This window comes from Halichondria panicea, chromosome 11 (assembly GCF_963675165.1).
Source record: "Halichondria panicea chromosome 11, odHalPani1.1, whole genome shotgun sequence".
NCBI lineage: Eukaryota > Metazoa > Porifera > Demospongiae > Suberitida > Halichondriidae > Halichondria > Halichondria panicea.
The window spans coordinates 3692530-3711497 of NC_087387.1; the positions used below are offsets into that span (position 1 = coordinate 3692530).

Genomic DNA, 18968 nt, shown 5'->3' on the forward strand with positions numbered 1-18968 from the left:
AGGGGTGGTGCTGATATCTGCGGGACAAAATTTTATTATATCACGTCCAAATTGGACGAAGTTGTGATGTACGCAGTACATGTCATTTGCACATGCAAGCATGCATGCAGTAGCCTAGGTATAGTACATTATCACACAGCACAGTGTACATGTATTGGGCAAATCGATCAAAAATATAATCGTTATGAACACGTCTATAGTACGTGAGCATTTTTCAGTAAAATATTCGATATTAATGTTACAACCTTGTCATCAGTAATAGCTTTCACAAAGTCTTGCATACTTATTTCTCTTTTTGTAATATCCTTTTTGCTTGGAATCTCAATGTCACTTTGTTGTTTTTGATGTTGCTGATGCTCACTGCCAGTGCATGGGTCATCACTGCCACTAATAATATTACGCTTGCTTGAAGTCTTATTAGTAATGCTAGGGGATCCGCTCTTACTATCACGACCATCAGCTGCACAATTAGTGCTTGTCAATTGGTACTTTCTGTCGTGCACCATTTTGGACAGAAGCTTCAGATTCTCACCAGTTGAAAGTATAACCTGGGAAAACGATGAGTAACATTACATATCCCACCCCATTGACCTGGCAATAAACAATTAATGTCCATGTGCATCATCTAATGGAGATACTTACCTCATTGGGGTTAATCCAGTCAGGCGGTACCTCTGGTTCAGCTAAATGTGCAGTGAACTGGGATATCTTGGATATGCAGAAGATTTATGATTATAATGAGCTATTAATTATATAGCTTAGTACTACGTAATTTTACCAACGCACCAGTGTTCTTGTGATTGCCTCTTTGACCCGCTCATGTGGAAAACTCTCCTATTAGAAAATCACGCATTGTAGTTAATGATTTCGGCAAACTACAAATTTTTATTGAATTTTGTGGCATTAATAGAGCATGTTTAATTGGGAGCAAATTGTGTAATTTGTGTAAGAGAAGCAGTGATTTTGCATGTAGCTTTATACATAGATCTAGCTGCTTGAATTCTCGATCCTCTCGAAGGTGTACATGCAATAATTTTTATTGGTAAATCACTCTAAGTACAAAGTGAAGCTAACAGTAGAATTATAGTCCTGAGTAAAGTTAATCGTCTTAACAAAGTCAATGTGGCCAAAAATGATGCACAGCAGTAGATCATGAAAGCACCGCGGGTGATAATTAATGCCTCCATCAAAGCTGCTTGAATACCGAGTGATACAAGCTGCGCTGTGCTAATGCTTCTCACCATGTTTTGCTTCGCTCAAAAAGTATCAGGTATTAGAAGGTAGAAGAGGTATGTCTTTGTATGTTATAATTGCAATTGTCGACAATGAACCCACACAGTCGTTACAGAATATAATGGAAAAACAACAAGTCTATGAATGATCTTCAAGGATAGAAGTATGTAGAAGTTTTAGTCAATGAATAAGGGGTGGATCTGCAATGAGGTCCGAGTTCACATGGGCTGTTTCTGGCAGTACAGTGTGTGTAGGCAGAGGAGGAATGCCAGGATCAATAGGTTGATGAAAAATTGAACATTCTTGTCCTGGGTTCTTGACTAGCTAACGCTTCTGTTCGTTAATTTGCCTGCTTGGAAAGCTTACTATACCTAGAATTTATACAATATAGTATTATACCTTAAGGTGACATATTTTCGCGTGTGCTACTTCTGCGAATGATAAAATCGCAAAAATTAGTACTCGCAAATAATTGGCCGCCCTCTTGTTTAATGTATCCAGATCGACATTTCGCAAAAATTATACCAGCAAAAATTAATGTACAAAACTGTAAAAACGCAAACAAATCTACCTGTGAAAATATGTCATCTTAAGGTAGTCACAGAAGACTAATTTTGCGTATCTTGTGGTTTCGAAGAATGCATCAAAGTAAATCCTGGACATCTTCTCTCAGCTGGTTTGTTCGAGGCGCGAAAGCTTCTGTTGTGATTATAAAGACGATCGAGCTATTGGTGGGGTGTATAAACTTGACCCTGGCATTCCTCCTCTGGTATATAGGCATGCAGCTTTGCAGCTCTTTCCTTAGTGGCCCAACCCTGGCTGCTCACGTAGGGTTGGGCACCACAGCAATGTCAGGTTTTGTTCCACCGGTACTTAGTCCTAGGGTGTGGCTAACATTAATCCAATAGGCGGTAACTGCAAAGCTCAGTTAGAATGCTACTGCAGAGACATTTTGCATGCCACTAGCTCTAAATGACCTGGCGTGTTCCTGGCTCAAGCTGGCTTGTCTACTATCATTGCATGTTGATTTGACTAAGAGAATTACTAGTTACTGACTTGTTCATTAATGAGCCACGCCTTCAACACTTGAACGCTGCAATCTGATTGGATTTCAACATTTCTGCAGGAACAATACTAGCCTCCTTCACAAGGGCCTGGAATCAAGGCTAGAACAATACATGACATTGCAGTGGCGCCCAACCTAGCCTTGAGACCACGCCGATGTCTCGAGGCTACGCCCAACCCTACGTGAGCGTCCAGGGTTGGGCCACGCCCAACTACTCTTTCCTGACTCTTGTAGCTAACAAACAGCTAGCGTTTAGTGTGAGGCTAACTGAATGAGAGTTTGTGCGAACAGATGATGCTACAAAATATTCTGAAGAGACCTTCACTGTGAGTAAAACTGGCCATAACTTGAGAAAGAAGTTTTAGTTTGCAAATCCACGAAACAAAATCCAAGAGAACGTGGCTAGAAGCCTACGAAGCTGTTAGTTTTCGTCGCATTGTAACCGTTGAGCACTTACAGCTGGAACAGACACACACAGACACACACGTATCCCTCATGTACCTACGTCTCGAGGCATAATTAATTAGTATGCAGGGAATGACGCAAAAGAGTACACTAATGATGCTGCTTAAAAACTTGCCAAAAGTTCAAAGCCAAAATGAGAATTAAGATACAACGCGGTAGACTGTTGAGTAAATAGGAATGCGCAACATTCAATGGCTATCCATAGATACTATAAATTTATAGGCTATCTATCATATTGGAAGTGGAAATTTTGCAGCTCTTTTCTCACTCGACTTTCATATGTGTTACTATGATACAACCTATCAAACACCGAGGGTTCTGCTCTAGTGCGCATGCATATACCGTGTATGAGGCTGCTCTTGTTTAAAGGCCGCTCTCAAATACTAGCCTCCTTTGCAAACATTTATAGTAGCCGCTCTCAAATAGTAGCCTCAGTGAACACAGCTTCACAAAGACTTTCTCATGGCAGAGTTCGAGTTTATGCAGATGAAAAAACTTTTGATGACCAACTAAAGGTTGTTGAATTAGCTGTGGCTAATAAACGCCGCTCTTGAAAAATGGCCTCTCTCGAATTGTAACCTCCTCCGCCAGCAAAATGAAACATTTAGTAGCCGCGGCTTCTGATCAAGCATATACGGTAAACGATTAACTGTTTCCATCAATGAAGAGCAAGAATGAAGAGCAAAGCTAGTAGCAAGGTATAGCAACATCTGAAAACACTAATAAAGGGAAGCGACAAGTATGGATGAAACTGATACAGCTCAACAGTGGCGAAGGCAAAGGCGTTCCCTACGGAAACTTTATATCAAAGAAACAATCTGCTAGCAAGGTTAAGGGAAGTTCAACACTATTAGCAGGGGCTAATAAAACGACAGATCAAAGAGAGCAGAGGCATACTATCCTTTTCACCAGTAATACTCACTACAACTTCACTAAGGCTCTCCCCACACAATACAGAGACACCCCTATATATCATGCTGGTTGATGACTGACAGATAGATGGACAGACAGACTAATAAACACAGTTTCAACGCTAAACACTACGTAAGGACTCGCTGCATCTGCTCCAATTAGCCTCAATTAGGTACGCATGCGGGAAACAATATCGATTCGATAATTATGACTAGACGGTACAATGGTGGTCCAAAATCCTGGTAATGACTTGATACTCAACAGTCACTTACTTGTTGAATCCACATATTCACACTGAGTGTTGGTTCAGATCCCATACTTTGAACATAGTGCCACCAGTGCTTCGGCACATACAATACATCACCAGGTTCGAGAAGAGCCTATATACGAAGGACAACAGAAAACTAACCACAAGATACATGATATAAACTTCCTAGCCTGTATATGTAGCATTTAAACTTACAGTGAATGCAGTTGTGTGCTGAAACAAAGGGTATTTTTCCAAATCTGGGCTCACAACATTCACACCACTAAAAACACTCGATTCCTCATACGGTAGTCGTGTTGGGTAGAGATAATCGCTATCTGTTGGGCTAAAGAGTGTCCACTTTTTCACGCCGGACAACTGTGCTACAATATTACACCCGTAAGTATCGTAATGGCAGGGCGTGAACGCTCCTTCAGAGCCAATCCAGAGGGTCGACTCCGTCCCATTGCAACCGTCAAAGCCAAACAAGCTCCAGTTAATAGCTGAAAGAAGCTCAGGATGATCTCTACACACGTGACACATATACTTGTAGTCTGCATACACCCAATACTCTGAGCTAGCATACTGCAAAAGAGGGTTAGAAAGACCATCGAACTTCGGCGTATGATCGCTTGCGGTCGTATCAATTTTCAGTTTCTTAGAGGCTGGCTCGTTAAGCTGACATTGTGCAACTGACAACCACTCAACGAAGTCCGTGAATGTCGCATCTACATAATCACACTGTGTTTCGAATATCGGATCATTTTTCTTGAACCTCTTCTTAAAACTCTCACTTCCTTCTCTTGGGCAGATTTTAAATGTTGTGATTTCTCCATGTTTACCCAAGATACTGCACACATCCGTTACTTTCCAAGACTGTGCCTGCATCCATGGCTGAAGTTGGCCCTTCACAACCAGTGGCCTCTCAAGACTATCAAACATTGCTTTAAATACTAGTGGAGGCAACTGAACCCCATGGCTGGGATTGAAAATGGATACTGCCATATCATAGCATGGTCACGTTATCCAGAGCTCAGCAAATCCAAGGCCTGTGAAGGATTAGGAGGTGCTTCAACACATAGATATCTACGTACATATCTCTCTCTCTAAGTCTTTGGCGGCCTGAAATCGAGCCTGAAATAGAGGATGCAGTTGTTGTGGTAGACTTTAATCGGGGCTGGTGCGAGACCAATGATAATGCATTTTGGCTCATGTTTGATTTCACTGTGATCGACCATGGCTGACAGTCAAGCAGAGTCCAAGACAGTGTCCTCTGAAGAAGAGGAAGGTTGGGATCGGAGATTTGGGAAGGGTGGTCATTCAGCGGTGGGTGGTGGTGTCAGTGAAAAGAAGGACCCACGGCCAAAGTACAACATTTTATCATGGCTACTTTTTCTGTGAGTTGATGTACGTCTACGTTATAGACCATAGATTAAACCATAGATTAAGGGAAGAGAGGGCCAGGGATTGGAAACAGATTTGACCTCGAATAACCATCTGTGTTGCCCCCGGTTTTACTCGAGGCTGCTACTCCAACGTGGAAAGAAAACCCAGGCTGGAAACGGTTGAGGAGACAAACAATTGTCGTACTACCAATATAAAAAACTGCTGCTGAACTTACACTTCATTTCCATACTTGAGGACATTTGTAATCCAGGACACTACTTAGCTAGGCAGTCTTAGATTATAAATGTTATTGGTTCATAGCCTATAGCAGTCCATCTCAAACGGTGGAAAAAAACGCTATGTACCTCTAGCTCTTTCCCAACAACCGAGAATTATTTTATGTGTTTATCCACAGGCCAGGTACGGAAATCAAGTTTTAGGATGTTCTGTATAAGGCCTCAAACAAGTAAAAGTGTTTCCTGGGGTTTGGCGGGGCCGGGGGGCAACACGGATGGTTTAGGAATAGGCCCCGCCCCCCAATGTAAAGCCAAGGAAAAATCACGTGCGTGGACTCGTGTTTCCATGCAATCCCTCTCTTCCTTAATCTATGATTAAACCGACAGCACAATACCTTCCATTGTTTGTTATAATTTCAGATGGCTGGAACCACTCCTTTGGCATGGCATGAGACACGGAGTGACTCGGGACAACCTATATCCACACCCTTCTGAGACAGACTCTCAGAAACTTTTACAGAGATTCAACCGGTACACTGTAAATACCTTAAATTGTCACGTAACAGATTAATTGTAATAGTGCAACTATTAGTTACGTGTGTATAGAAAGTATAATTATCGTTTGCAATCCTCATGTTTAGTTACTGGGCGGAAGAGATGTTGAGGAAGGAAAGTGGTAAAAAACCCAGACTAATGCTAACCTTGATACGCTGTATGCCCTGGCGAGTATTGGTACATAGCATCTTCTATTTCATGGAAGTGAGTTTCATAATTTATGTTACTGCATGAATACATAAAATTATTCATTTTCCAGACTGTTCTTCTAGTATCACAGTCTGTACTACTTGGATATCTTACAGAGACCATAGGAAATGCTCAGGATCCATACTTGCTTGGAGCAGGCAAGTAGTATGATTATCAGACTAGAAAAACATTTGGAATGTGCTAGGATTGGCCAAAGGAACCACCAAAAAGCATGAAACAAGTAATCAGACGAGAGCATAATTATAACTCCTATCTAGTTAGATACAGATGAAAAAAGGGCTAGCTTGCTTATCATACTCTCAAAAGTACATTAGAAAAAAAGAAGAAAAACAATTTTTTTTTATGAGATTCAATTGTGTTTTATTATTAGCGCACACTTAATTTAGCGTTATTACAAATTCGCTAAAATGAGTACCTGTTTATAATACCGTATGGCGGGTAATTCGTTTATCTGGAAAACGGTGATTTTCGTGAGTAAAAATTTCGTTTAGTCTCATTGCCTGCACTGCATTCATACGTTCCGGTAAGCCACGCCTACGTTAAAATTTCGTGGAGATCAGCTTGCCCACGAATATTTTACCCCACAAAAATTACCCGCTATACGGTAGTAACAATAAGGTATTTACAAAGAGCGGTGAAACATCAAAATAGTGCAATTTTTAAAATGACAATATCATTCATTAAAATGTCATGAATTATGAAATGAGAGATACAAAGAGAGTAAAGGCTAAATAAACTATATGTCCAGCCAGTTTCTAGATGTGGCCTTTCCCTGCAGAGATTGAACATGAGTCAAAATAAGGGAATTATTGCTAAACACAGGCAAACCCACTGCCAATCAAATCCTATGTAAAACCTACTGGTTTTACTAATTACGGCATGTGAATTAGTTTACGCATCCAGTAGCTAGTAATAACTGCATCACTTTTATGCAGGCCTTGTCCTGTGTGCCCTACTTGTGATATTCATACATGCTCACAACTATTTGCTGGGCTACAAGCTAGGAATGATTTCTCGAACACTCATGACCGCAGTTATTTATCAGAAGGTAAGTTTAGCACAGTGTGAGATGTATACCTGTATCGTATGTGATTGGTATTTAGACCAATATACAGTGGACTCTCATTAATTTGGTCACCCTTGGGACCGTGCACTTTGGCCGCATTAGCGAAGTGGCCGCATTCAGAAAGTGACGCGGTTAATTTGCAGTCTTGCCTCAAATCCAATGGCTACTTTAGCGGATTTGTCTCGACGATAATGAATCATTATAATTATGTTCTCTTATTCGAGTATAATTAAATGTTCATCAAAACCACACCCAAAAATCATATCCGACCGTATAAACTACATGTATACATCTTGTTGGGGCGGTCAGAATTGACCAGTATACGTAATAGCGAGGTGGCCATATTTCAGGGTGAATTTTTTATACAGCTATAGTAGCATCCGTGCCAAACAAAACGGCCATTATATCGAGGTGACCGTAAATCAGAGAGCCGGATTAGCAAGAGTCCACTGTATTGGTAAGTTATCGTTCACTAATAAATACTTCAAACTCAGGTGACCACTCTGAGTCAAGTGAGTATTGGGAAGCTGTCAGTTGGACATATCGTCAATCTGGCCTCAAATGATGTGCAGAAGTTTGAGCTGGTAAAACAATTTTATGATGATTATAAATAATTATACCTATACTGAGAGACATTATCCTAAATTCAGGCCTTCCTTCATCTTCCTGTTGTATGGATTATTCCAATTACCTGGAGTGTGCTAACGTACATCGCTTATCTTGAGGTTGGATGGAGTGCATTCACCATAATCGGGTTTATCCTCGTACTAACCCCATTGCAACTTCTGTTGGCAAAAGTATTTTCCAAGTTAAGGTATTTTCAAATGATTGCTGGCACTAAATTCAGTAATTAGCGAGAGACATTTACCAACTACCCTTTTTTGAGCTATTTAGCGCATAAAATCAAAGTTCCATTCATTAATTTTGTATCCTCGAATAATTAGTTCATTCTTTAGGGAGGATAAAATACTTATATGTTGTTATTATGACTCGAGCGCATAATGTTTGTAGTACAGTTGAGCCTTAATATCCGAACACCTGGTGTCCCCACCTCATCTGGATGGCTGAAATATTTGGATACCAGAATGACTCTAAATGAGCCACGTCTATCAATAATTCGAGTAGCCTCTGCAAAATGCAAATCAGCAACGATGTTGTCCAGAACTCTTACAAACGCTTACAAATGTACTAGATCTATATAGTCTTGGACATACTGAAGCAATAGACAGAACAAGGTAGCAATTAAGCTATAATTATACTGTTAGGCTAAGCTGAACCACGTGGACACTTAATGCACATGCGCGAGTAGGTGTTTGCTATGAATATCATTACATTTGGTCGAATTTTTCGTCCGGAAATCGATAATTCGGATGATCAGTGTTCGGATAATCGAGGCTCAACTGTAGTATTAGTATACAGTTGTACATAATTATACAAAGTGTATTTGTTCCTTATATTAGGCACAAGTCTGCATTAGTGACTGACAAGCGTATTCGTATCATGAATGAGGTAATATCTGGAATGAAGGTCATCAAGATGTACGCCTGGGAGTTTGCCCTCAAGGCTGTCATCTCAAAACTAAGAAGGTTTGCAATTCCATGTGGATTAAACTACTGATTCTCTATTGTAAAGGGGGGCAGGTAATCCTGGTACTGCTTTAGTAATGGACATGGTCACAAGAAACATCTTTGGAGGTCTACTTGTAACTAAAACTGCAAGTATAGTTAGGGTATCCATGTAATTATAAAATGCCAAAAAGACCAAATTGCACCCCTTATTCAAGTTCAACTACATACGTATAATTTTATTATTTTGTATATAGGAGAGAGTCGTTCATCATTCTCCAGAGTGCTACAATCCGCGCCATCGGCCTGTCACTTATTTTGGTCTCAGTTCCCATCGTATCGTTCACACTATTCTCTGTCTACACAGCCATTGGTGGAATCCTTACTCCCAAAAAGGTCTTCACCACCCTCTCTCTGATTATCCTCCTCAAGCTTGATGTGTATGCAGTTGTCAACATTGAATTAGCAATCTCTGAAGGTCTTGTTGCAATCTCAAGGATCAGTGTGAGCTACGTAACTGTACATTGTTTCCACATAATCATAACAGTAAATTGTATCACTTTTCGCACTGAAAAACAAACTGTTTTGCTCTGTCAAAAGCATAGTTGGTTACTAAAGGAATACAGTAGAACCTCGATTATCCGGACGCCTTGGTTCTAGAGGCAGCCCAGATAACTTAATATGTCGGATAATCGAATAGATAAGCCACACCATTTTCAGAGAAAATTGCCAAGTTGGAGAATCGAGGTTCTACTGTATCATAATATTTTGTGTCAGGCCTGAACGAATATTATTATTGGTGGTTGAAATCGCTAAATTTTCTCATGCGTGTATATATTCGAGAAATTCACACAGATCTACCACATTTTGTTCTGACTAACTAACTGGGAAGGGGTTGTAATAATTGGCTTCATTCATTTTACATAGGAGATTTTGCGCCTACAACTACAACTCTGGCTAAAGGCAGTTTCCTCAGATTCAGATTCCGCAGACAATTTCTCATTCTTGTAATTTTACCTTTGCACAAGAAATTTTACCAAAGTTATGGCTTCTTTTTTCCACATTGCTGATAGCCAAAATTTTAAAGGAAGATTGTCTTCTGTCAACCTTTTCTTCAGTACAGTGGAACCTCCATAAAACGGACACCATGGGGAACAGCCTTTTGGCCGTTATAGAGAGGTGGTCTTCCTTGGGAGGTTTCGATTGCCAGCTATGTATTTTCTATGAGTCATTTCTTACTGCAAATGAATCTTGGGGCTTTGCTAACGGCGCTCATACAAGCTTTGAAAAGGCTGTAGAGACAAGCTACAGCCAGGTTTTCACGATGCTATCTCAGCAATAATTTTCTGCTAATTCTGGGTGTGGCTGTCCGTTCTGGGAGGTTATTTTCCATTGCTAAAGCTAGTTGGGGACTAGAAAGCCGCTCGTTATACGGAGTAGAGAGGTGGTCGCTCCTGAGAGGTTGCTTTACATTGAAGTTGGGGACTAGAAAGCCGCTCGTTATACGGAGTAGAGGGGTGGTCGCTCCTGAGAGGTTGCTTTACATTGAAGTTATTGTAGTTTCAATCCGGACCTGAGCACTTGGCCGTTATATAGTGTGTGGTTGCTCTTTGGAGGTGGTCGTTAATGGAGGTTCCACTGTATAATATATTATTAAGTCTTCATTCTTAACCAACTGTAATGAAAGCACGGGCCGCTCCATCAGCATGCCTCGGTGGATGTGTAAAAGCTACATAACATAAACCTACTAGCTACAGCAGAGCCTCGCTAATCTGGGTCCCTTTAGTTCGAAACCTCGCAAATCCGAACAAAATGGCAAACTGAAAAAGAGGAGGGGCTGTCAGTACAGTAGACTACTGCGCATTTGCACTCTAACTTGCTTTGTTGAATCAGCAATAATTTTATTAATAAAATTGCTTAATACCTCGCAGTCCTCGCTTATATAATAGAATGACCACTACAAAGAAAACGAAGAGAGCTCACAAGACTCACTGTATTGGAGAGAAAGTTGAGATAAAAGACTCTTCTAGCTATAGCAACTTCCCTTTCTTCAGGCCACAGTAATATATCATAATACATGTACACAAGTGTCTTCGTTAATGATATTCATAATCACTTAATTGTATCCGTTAATCCGGAAATTGTCATGTATTTGGATGGGGTCTGGTCCGGCTCTATTCGGATTAGCAAGGTATTGTATTGGCAATACAGTACAACCTCGCTAACCCGATTTGCTAATACATGCACGCACGATTTATCATTTCATTAATCACGGGGAAACTTGAATAGTGGGAAATTATGCTAAAAATAATTATGCCAAAAGTCTAAAATTAATGACTACTGCATCAGTGCAGTACAATAGAGCCTTGCAGCTCTCTTCTCACTCTTGCAGCTACCAATAGCTAGCGTTCCAGTGCAAAGTTAACTACTAAGTAGAGTAGCAACACTCATGGACAAGTTTTGCTATGCACTTTTCTGCGAGGCTTGTTTCTATAACTTGTTTCTAGGTGTTCCCTTGGCCAATCGTTGTGTTCTAGCTGTTTAACAAACTATACGGTAGTTTGCTTGTAGTAATTTGGGCTCAGGATGGCAAATGCGTGTCGTGGACCTGTCTATTTATTTATGTATTGTAATACTTGCATGACTGTGCTTATATGGTACAGAAATTCCTTGCTGTTAAAGACTCTTCTCAAGGCATCAGCAATTGCCCAGCTAATGGTATAATTATACCAATATAATATTTTCTGGCTCATAATCCAGTTTTACTCTGCAGATGACTGTATGGAATCATTTGTCCTTGTTGAAAATATGTCCGCATCCTGGGGCGACACTCCAGTACTTGAGAACATCAGCATTAAACTCACAAAGGTATCAAGATGACAGTCATGCACTATGTTTTAAAAACTTTAACAGCATTCATATTAAATAATACATTTGTATGCAGGCTAGTCCACTTCTTACTGTGTTTGGCTCTGTGGGATCAGGAAAGGTGAACTGATCGAAGTGTGATTGGGAACTGCCCATGCTATGTTTACGTATAATGATCATGCAATCGCAAAGTTTTTCACACTTCTTACAATTAATATCAGGGGCGGATCCAGGAAAAACAAAAGGGGGGGGCTAGCTAGAAAGGGGCAAAGCCCCTTACGAGGGCGGCGGAGCCGCCCAGGGCAGCCTCGCCGGAGGCGAATTTTTTTGCAAGATTTGACCTTTGAACTTTCATATTAATGAGTAGAATACGTTGACCTCTGCACTTACTTTTAATACTATGGTGATACTGTACTGTACTGTACTGATCAGATGTACGTACGTACCAACAGCTAGCTAGCTAGCTAGGTACGTCCAGCTAGCTACCCTAGATCCTTTATACTCCTAGTAGCTGTTGTCTAGCATCTCTCAAGTGATTTCAAGTGAGTCTACAGATGCATAATTGGTGGCAAAATTGTTGTAGAGTCAGACTACAACACATGGTAGTTTTTTCAAAAGGGGGGGGCTTCAGACCCTCAAAATCACCCCTGGATCCGCCCCTGAATATCATTGCATAAATTTATTGTATACACTATATACATGCAGTCCACCCTGCTGCAAGTATTGCTGAGTGAGCTGCAGCCCTCCTCTGGGAGAGTAAACATCAATGGTAGATTATCCTACACGTCTCAGGAGCCCTGGTTGTTCTCAGCTTCTCTTCGTGACAACATCTTGTTTGGGAATGAGTATGATCCAGTCAGATACAACGCAGTCATCGATGCCTGTGCTCTAAAAAAGGTGAGATCAATGCAAATGTTGAATTTGAGAACCAGTGTAAGATTTATAAACTGTAGCCAATTATTAAGTAGGCAAAAGTGTATGCCATTATAACAACAATCAGTTTTAAAGGCACATGTATTATGTATTATGTATTTGCCTATCTTAATTTTGTATTATGATTGTATGCACAGGACATTATCCAACTAGTGAATGATGACTTGACGCTGGTGGGGGAGAGAGGAGTCACTCTGAGTGGGGGACAGAAGGCACGAGTGAGTCTGGCCAGAGCAATCTATCACCAGGCAGACATTTACCTCCTCGACGACCCTTTCAGTGCAGTGGACACAGCAGTGGCCAAGCATATCTTTGACAGGTGCATATTAAGCTAGTAGGGTATTAGATGTACTCTTTCAGTCATAAGTATAAGTTGTATTTTTACGTCACTATAGGTGTATAAAAGGATTATTAGCTGCAAAACTGGTGATTCTTGTAACTCATCAAGTACAGTTTGCCCTGCGTAGTGATCAACTTCTGGGGCTCAAAGAGGTTGTTGATTTGAACTTAATAATATTCCTTGTAGCCTGTAGGTTCCTCTGTGTGAGTGTTTATTTTTTTATTAGTATAATAATAGTTAGAGTTATTCCAGTATGTTGACACTTGTAATCTTCCTTTTTGCAGAGAGGTGTAGAAGTCTATGGTGAAGTGAATGAGCTACAGGCCAGAAATGTCAACTTAAAGCAACTGCTGGGGCTAGAGGACATTGAGGAGCTGCATGCATCTGAGCTAGGTAAAGTTATTCATGCACATGCATGCAAGTTTCTAGCTGGGTTAAGCGCAACCAATTCATATACCGTATAGCAAGTAGCAAGCTGACCTAGACACAAATTTTACCCACAAAAAGCTAGGCGTGGATTACCGGAACGCATGCAATCATAGATTATCTATGATGCAATGCAGTGCACGTACGTAATGAAGCAAACAAACTTCTATAACCCTTTACCGTTCAATCGGGAAAAAGGTCATCACTTTAGTTTGAATTTGAATTTGTGGTCAGCCCAACCCACCAACTTAGCTTGATTTGATTGCCGCCCCCCAATGAAGACTTGGCTTAGAAGTAGTCTCGAATTCCAGCCTCTTTGCAAGGCTAATTTGGGGAGTCAAGTCCATGTGGCCGTGGCTAGGCTGTCGTAGATCTCTGCATGGGCAGTCCAACATCTCTAGCTCAGCATGCCCACGCTCATTTTCACCTTTCTACCACCCTTCTACCCTCACGCGACTTCCCGATACAGGCTCTCCTTTTTCCTAACTCTACCTCTATTTCTTTCTTTATTCCTACCGTATTTTATCTTATTAAACGATTAATACAGTCTTATTGAATGATTGTGATAAAGAACAGAAAAAGGAGAGCCTGTGTAGAGGCTACGGTAAAGGGTTACTCCCGAAAATTACCGCTGTTTAATTTCAACAAATTGTTTACCCCATGAAAATTATCCGTTCTATGGTACATACCATCAGGTGTACCGACATCTGCCAAACTGGTGTATTTAGAATATTTTCCCGTACAGATAATGATGGCAAGGCTTACGTTTCATCCATCACTCGTGAAGTTTCAGACCGTAATAAACCAAGTCAGAAGTCTGCTTCCGATGCAACTGGATGTGTCAGCTACAAATATGAACCATCTCTCTTTTCCGTACCCTCTCTCTACTCTCTGCACTCTGAAATCAGCATCCAGCAGTTACCAACAAAGGTTCAAACAGACTGTAATTGAATAATCTGTAGTACCAATTATGATATTCCCTTGTGTCAACACAATACATGTACTATATACACTGGCACTGTAAAAAATGAAGTGCGTTGAGGCACACTAAATGCATATAGCACGCTTTTTTATAGTAGATCTAGTACTACATGCTAATTGTTTATTATAGGTAAACAATCTTTCACCAGAGGAGAGGAGCTATGGGTCTATATCATTCACCACGTATGTGAAATACTTCCAGGCTGGTGGTAATGCCCTGATACTAATGTTGATGGTGCTACTATTCATCTTTGGAGAAGTAAGTACTATAATTTATATTTATGTATTCATGCCATTTTCACAAGATTAAGCATGAGCTCGTTCAGTCAAACAATCTCTATGCAGGGTGGCTTAGTGGCTTGTGACTGGTGGATATCTGATTGGTAATAATGATCCATAAGTGCATGGCATAATGTCAGTGATCAATACTATCGATATCATTCTTCAGTCTGGTCATGCACTGTTGTAATATAGGGCACAGTGTTACCAGTTGCTGAATGAAACATTTGACAGCGGAAATCGCACCATATGTTTACTGTCCACAAATGAGAGGATTTCTACTTTTGCTGGTTTATTGGCTGGAACCATTCTTCTGAACTTTATTAAAATTGTTCTTTTCAGCAGTATGTGTGTGAATGCTTCTCGTGTTCTTCACAATCAAATGCTTGACTGTATTTTGCACACTCCAATGCTGTTCTTTGATACCAATCCAATAGGTATACACTTTTTAAAGGGTTTTTTGTTGTCTGCATGCATGTGTAACGTACTTTTAGGAATGTTGCATACTAGTTTCAGTGCTGCTTTGGTCACCAGCAAATTGACATGCTCTAACGCTTATCTTGACTACTTGTACAGGAAGGATTCTGAACAGATTTTCCAAAGATGTTGGATTTCTAGATGACCTGCTTCCCTATATTTTCAGCGAATACATGATAGTAAGGATTTTGTAACTGTACATACGTTCTTTGACAATGTGGTACGTATACGTATCTTCTGTTTACACTGCATGAATATCCCAAACCTTTGTAGTATTTTTGTCGGATGTGGGCTGTTGTCGTCACAGCTATCGTTGGTTTGCCCTGGCTGCTCATCCCATGTGTGGTCCTCCTACCTTTGTTTCTAGCCTTAAGATGGTATTATCTGAAAACAGTGAGAGACATTAAGAGGCTTGAAGGATTAGGTGAGACTATTAATACCAGGGCCATTGATGGCAGGGATCTGCAAAATCGGCCCTGAATACTTAAACACTATTTGCAATTTGTCAGCTATAATTATGCTGCATGGGATAATTATGCCTCGGTGCGCATGCGCAAGCGAGGTATACGGTAGTGTGTTTGTGTGTGTGTGTGTCTGTCTGTGTGTGTAGACTGTTACAGCTGCTCAAGGATCAATGAAGTGCAAGTATAGGCTTCTAGTCATGTTTTCTTGGATTCGTATTTGTGGATTTGCAAAATAAAGCTTCGTTCTCGAGTTATGCCTAGTTTTGCTTACTTGGAATGCCATTGCAGCCTTTTCAGTAGCAAAACTTGTTCACCAAGTGTTGCTACTCTACTTAGTAGTTAGCTCTGCACTAGACCTATTGGTAACTGCAAGAGTGAGAAGAGAGCTGCAAGGCTCTACTGACTTGCAGCCATTAATTTTAGACCTGAACTTTTGGCATCGATCGTTTTTAACAACAATCATCGTCGATCATTACCCACTCCTTGAGTTTCCCTTGATTCCAGATTTTGCATGCTTAAAAATGTTCATCGTGATAATTATAATCAATGTGTGTATAAAAGCTAGCTATTAGTAGCTTTATGTTATGTAGCTTTGGCACCTCCACCGAGGCATCAGCACCCGCGGTGCTTTCATCTTATAATGAGTGTAAATTGATAGAGCACCCATAACTTTTGTTTAGTGATTAAACAACACGTGTCTACATAATAATGATATCATTCAGCTCGTAGTCCAGTTTACTCTCACATCTCCTCGACCCTGCAAGGTCTGCCCGTCATCAGGTCGTTTGGAAAGACAGCGATGTCAGTGAAGCAGTTCCACGATTACCAGAATGAACACACAAAGGTCATATTTTTTGCAAGGATTTAGGGTGACTTTTCATAGATCCATGAAAATTATTATACTCATAATATACAAAGTTGGAACAGGCATTAAGAAACATGACACTGTTATGCTGAAAACGGAACACAAGGGGGGTGACCATGCTATAGCTCTACGATAGGGTCCCCATATAGTATAATAATACTGTCTCAGGCACCCATAATAATCATTATTTGTTTATATACAGGCGTACTATGCCTATCAAGCCTTGACCAGATGGCTTGGAGTCCGATTAGATTTGATAGTCATTTTACTTCTGGCGTCTGTTGTCTTTATTGCTCCATCGTTGAGCACAGGTATTCTCAATTCTTATTCTAAAAAATTATTAATGAGCTTATTATTGCAGTGTTCGACCCTGCTCTGATTGGGCTTGCCTTGACATACACTCTATCACTTGCTCAAGAGTTTCAGTATTCTGTGCGCTTGAGTGCAGATGTTGAGAGCACTGTAAGCATATTGAGCATAATGTCTGCCAGATTCTAATTTTATTGCAGATGGTTGCAACCGAACGAATCATTGAGTATAGTGATCTGAGAAATGAAGCTTCATTTGAAACTGTTCCTATCGACAAAAAGCCGTCCAGCGACTGGCCGAGCAATGGTTGCCTGATGTTTGAGAATGTAGCATTTCAGTACTCTCCCAATCTCCCATTTGTGTTGAAGAGTGTTTGTTTTGCTATAAGACAAGCTGAAAAGATTGGAGTTGTCGGGAGAACTGGAGCTGGTAAATCTTCGCTTTTGTCTGTGCTCTTCCGACTAGCTGAGCCCTCCGGACGAATCACTATTGATGGCGTCGACATCCTGTCTATTGGATTGCATGACATACGCAGTAAGATGTCCATCATTCCCCAAGACCCTGTGTTGTTTAGTGGGACAATGCGCTACAACCTAGACCCTTTCAACAAGTTCTCAGACAATGAGTTGTGGGATGTGCTGGAGCAGGTGCAGTTAAAGAGTACAGTGCAGCAGCTAGAGGGACAGCTGGCTGGTGAGGTGTTAGAAGGAGGCAGCAACTTCAGTGTGGGACAGAAACAGCTAGTGTGTCTGGCTAGGGCAATGATGAAAAAGAACAAGATACTCATTCTGGATGAAGCCACCGCTAATGTGGACTTAAGGTATACTGCATAACTAATCATGTGACTATCCATGCATTATAACATTTCTGTTATGTAATTATAACGCATACTATGGATCCCTGTATTCTTACTATACACCTTGCATTTGCATACTAATTATTACTTACAGAACTGATGAGATAATCCAGCAAACTATCAGACAAAAATGTTCTGAGTGTACTATCATTACAATAGCACATCGACTCAATACAATAATGAACTCCGACAGAATATTGGTTAGTCTTGCTCTTGATTATATAGTTATCACTGATAATCGCAATCATAATCATAATTTGCCTTTGTGTTAGGTACTGGATAATGGAGAAGTGCTGGAATTTGATACTCCTTTCAATCTGTTGAAAGATCCCAAATCTCTTCTGTCAGAGATGATAAGAGTTAAAACAGCAATATCATAATTATACAAATTGTAGCTAGTACTCTAACTGTAGTGTGTGTCTATAGTATAATTATACATTGTAGATGTATAGTCATGGAGAGGGAATAGCCTTGCATAGATTTGGTTTGCCTCTTTCGGAATTTTAAATTCGAACATGGTATATCGTGTAATGTTTGCGGTTTTCGCTGATTAAGCATGTACCACAAACATTTACCCACAAATTTAGTATCGCACGTACGTATAATGCGCCAAAAGGTTGCTAGTCCACAAAAATTAAATAATATTCGCGAAATCCTTTCTACTGGTCTTTCCGCGAAAGTTTATACCTTGAAATAATTATACCTGCTATACGATGTTAGCCTCCACATCAAAATAATTAGGCACAATAATAATACAACCAAGTTTATATAGATATAAGTGTCACCGTTGTGTATAATTATATAAATGAGGTCTATACATTTATTGCTGTATATAATAATTATTATTAAGAATTTTATTTTTTTTTTTATATCATTAGTAGCGATAACAAAAGTTGAGATAATCGTCGCCATTATAATTATATATAAAATTATAGTGCTGAGTCACTCAGTGGAACCTCCCTATAAAAAACAGGCACCATTAAATTAATAGGGAATGCAGCATTTTTTCAATTGCCATACGTGCATGCGTGTACAATAATTATTGTTGTGTGTTGTAGTATTAGAACACACCTACTGTATACCCAGTGTGCCGAGGATGGACTAATATTATCTTAACATGCACGAGGCGCATAATTTATTGTATGTACTGTACATGCACGTAATGAATGGTTTCGAATGTAGCCAGGTATAAAAAACTAGCTGGTTTAACAGGTCAAGCTATACAAATT

The 18968-nt window shown here is 40.2% G+C and overlaps 3 protein-coding genes across 6 annotated transcripts in view; 2 read left to right on the forward strand and 1 right to left on the reverse strand.

The window, feature by feature from the left end:
* Positions 1 to 134: 134 nt before the first annotated feature.
* On the reverse strand, positions 135 to 5054 carry LOC135343674 (HSPB1-associated protein 1 homolog). The gene is made up of 5 exons (XM_064540651.1): positions 4140 to 5054; positions 3949 to 4056; positions 787 to 834; positions 643 to 708; positions 135 to 548 (listed from the first exon to the last, which is right to left on the reverse strand). The coding sequence occupies exons 1-5, from the start codon at positions 4926 to 4928 to the stop codon at positions 195 to 197; spliced, it is 1365 nt and encodes a 454-aa protein (XP_064396721.1). The 5' UTR covers positions 4929 to 5054; the 3' UTR covers positions 135 to 194.
* A 22-nt stretch (positions 5055 to 5076) lies between these two features.
* On the forward strand, positions 5077 to 18272 carry LOC135343669 (ATP-binding cassette sub-family C member 4-like). 4 transcript variants are annotated; one of them, XM_064540639.1, is made up of 29 exons: positions 5077 to 5320; positions 5966 to 6076; positions 6187 to 6304; positions 6360 to 6447; positions 7246 to 7358; positions 7871 to 7960; positions 8027 to 8190; positions 8837 to 8962; positions 9009 to 9113; positions 9199 to 9445; positions 11605 to 11659; positions 11715 to 11809; positions 11886 to 11930; positions 12515 to 12706; positions 12880 to 13061; positions 13138 to 13234; positions 13367 to 13475; positions 14254 to 14438; positions 14620 to 14748; positions 14835 to 14872; positions 14964 to 15205; positions 15345 to 15424; positions 15519 to 15669; positions 16432 to 16553; positions 16777 to 16885; positions 16936 to 17036; positions 17084 to 17703; positions 17834 to 17939; positions 18012 to 18272. In XM_064540639.1, exons 1-29 carry the CDS (start codon positions 5160 to 5162, stop codon positions 18117 to 18119), a joined length of 4089 nt encoding a protein of 1362 aa, XP_064396709.1. In that variant the 5' UTR covers positions 5077 to 5159; the 3' UTR covers positions 18120 to 18272. The 4 variants fall into 4 exon arrangements, with proteins under 4 accessions (XP_064396709.1, XP_064396710.1, XP_064396711.1 ...); XM_064540640.1 differs by having other exon boundaries at positions 16474 to 16553; XM_064540641.1 differs by lacking the exon at positions 9009 to 9113 and having other exon boundaries at positions 5078 to 5320.
* The window catches only part of LOC135343672 (protein F37C4.5-like), a 59537-nt gene continuing 54618 nt past the window's right edge, over positions 14050 to 18968 (forward strand). The window contains exon 1 of the mRNA XM_064540649.1: positions 14050 to 14108. Within this exon, the coding sequence (XP_064396719.1) occupies positions 14065 to 14108 (44 nt within the window). The 5' untranslated portion in view covers positions 14050 to 14064. The remainder of the gene's footprint in view (positions 14109 to 18968) is intronic.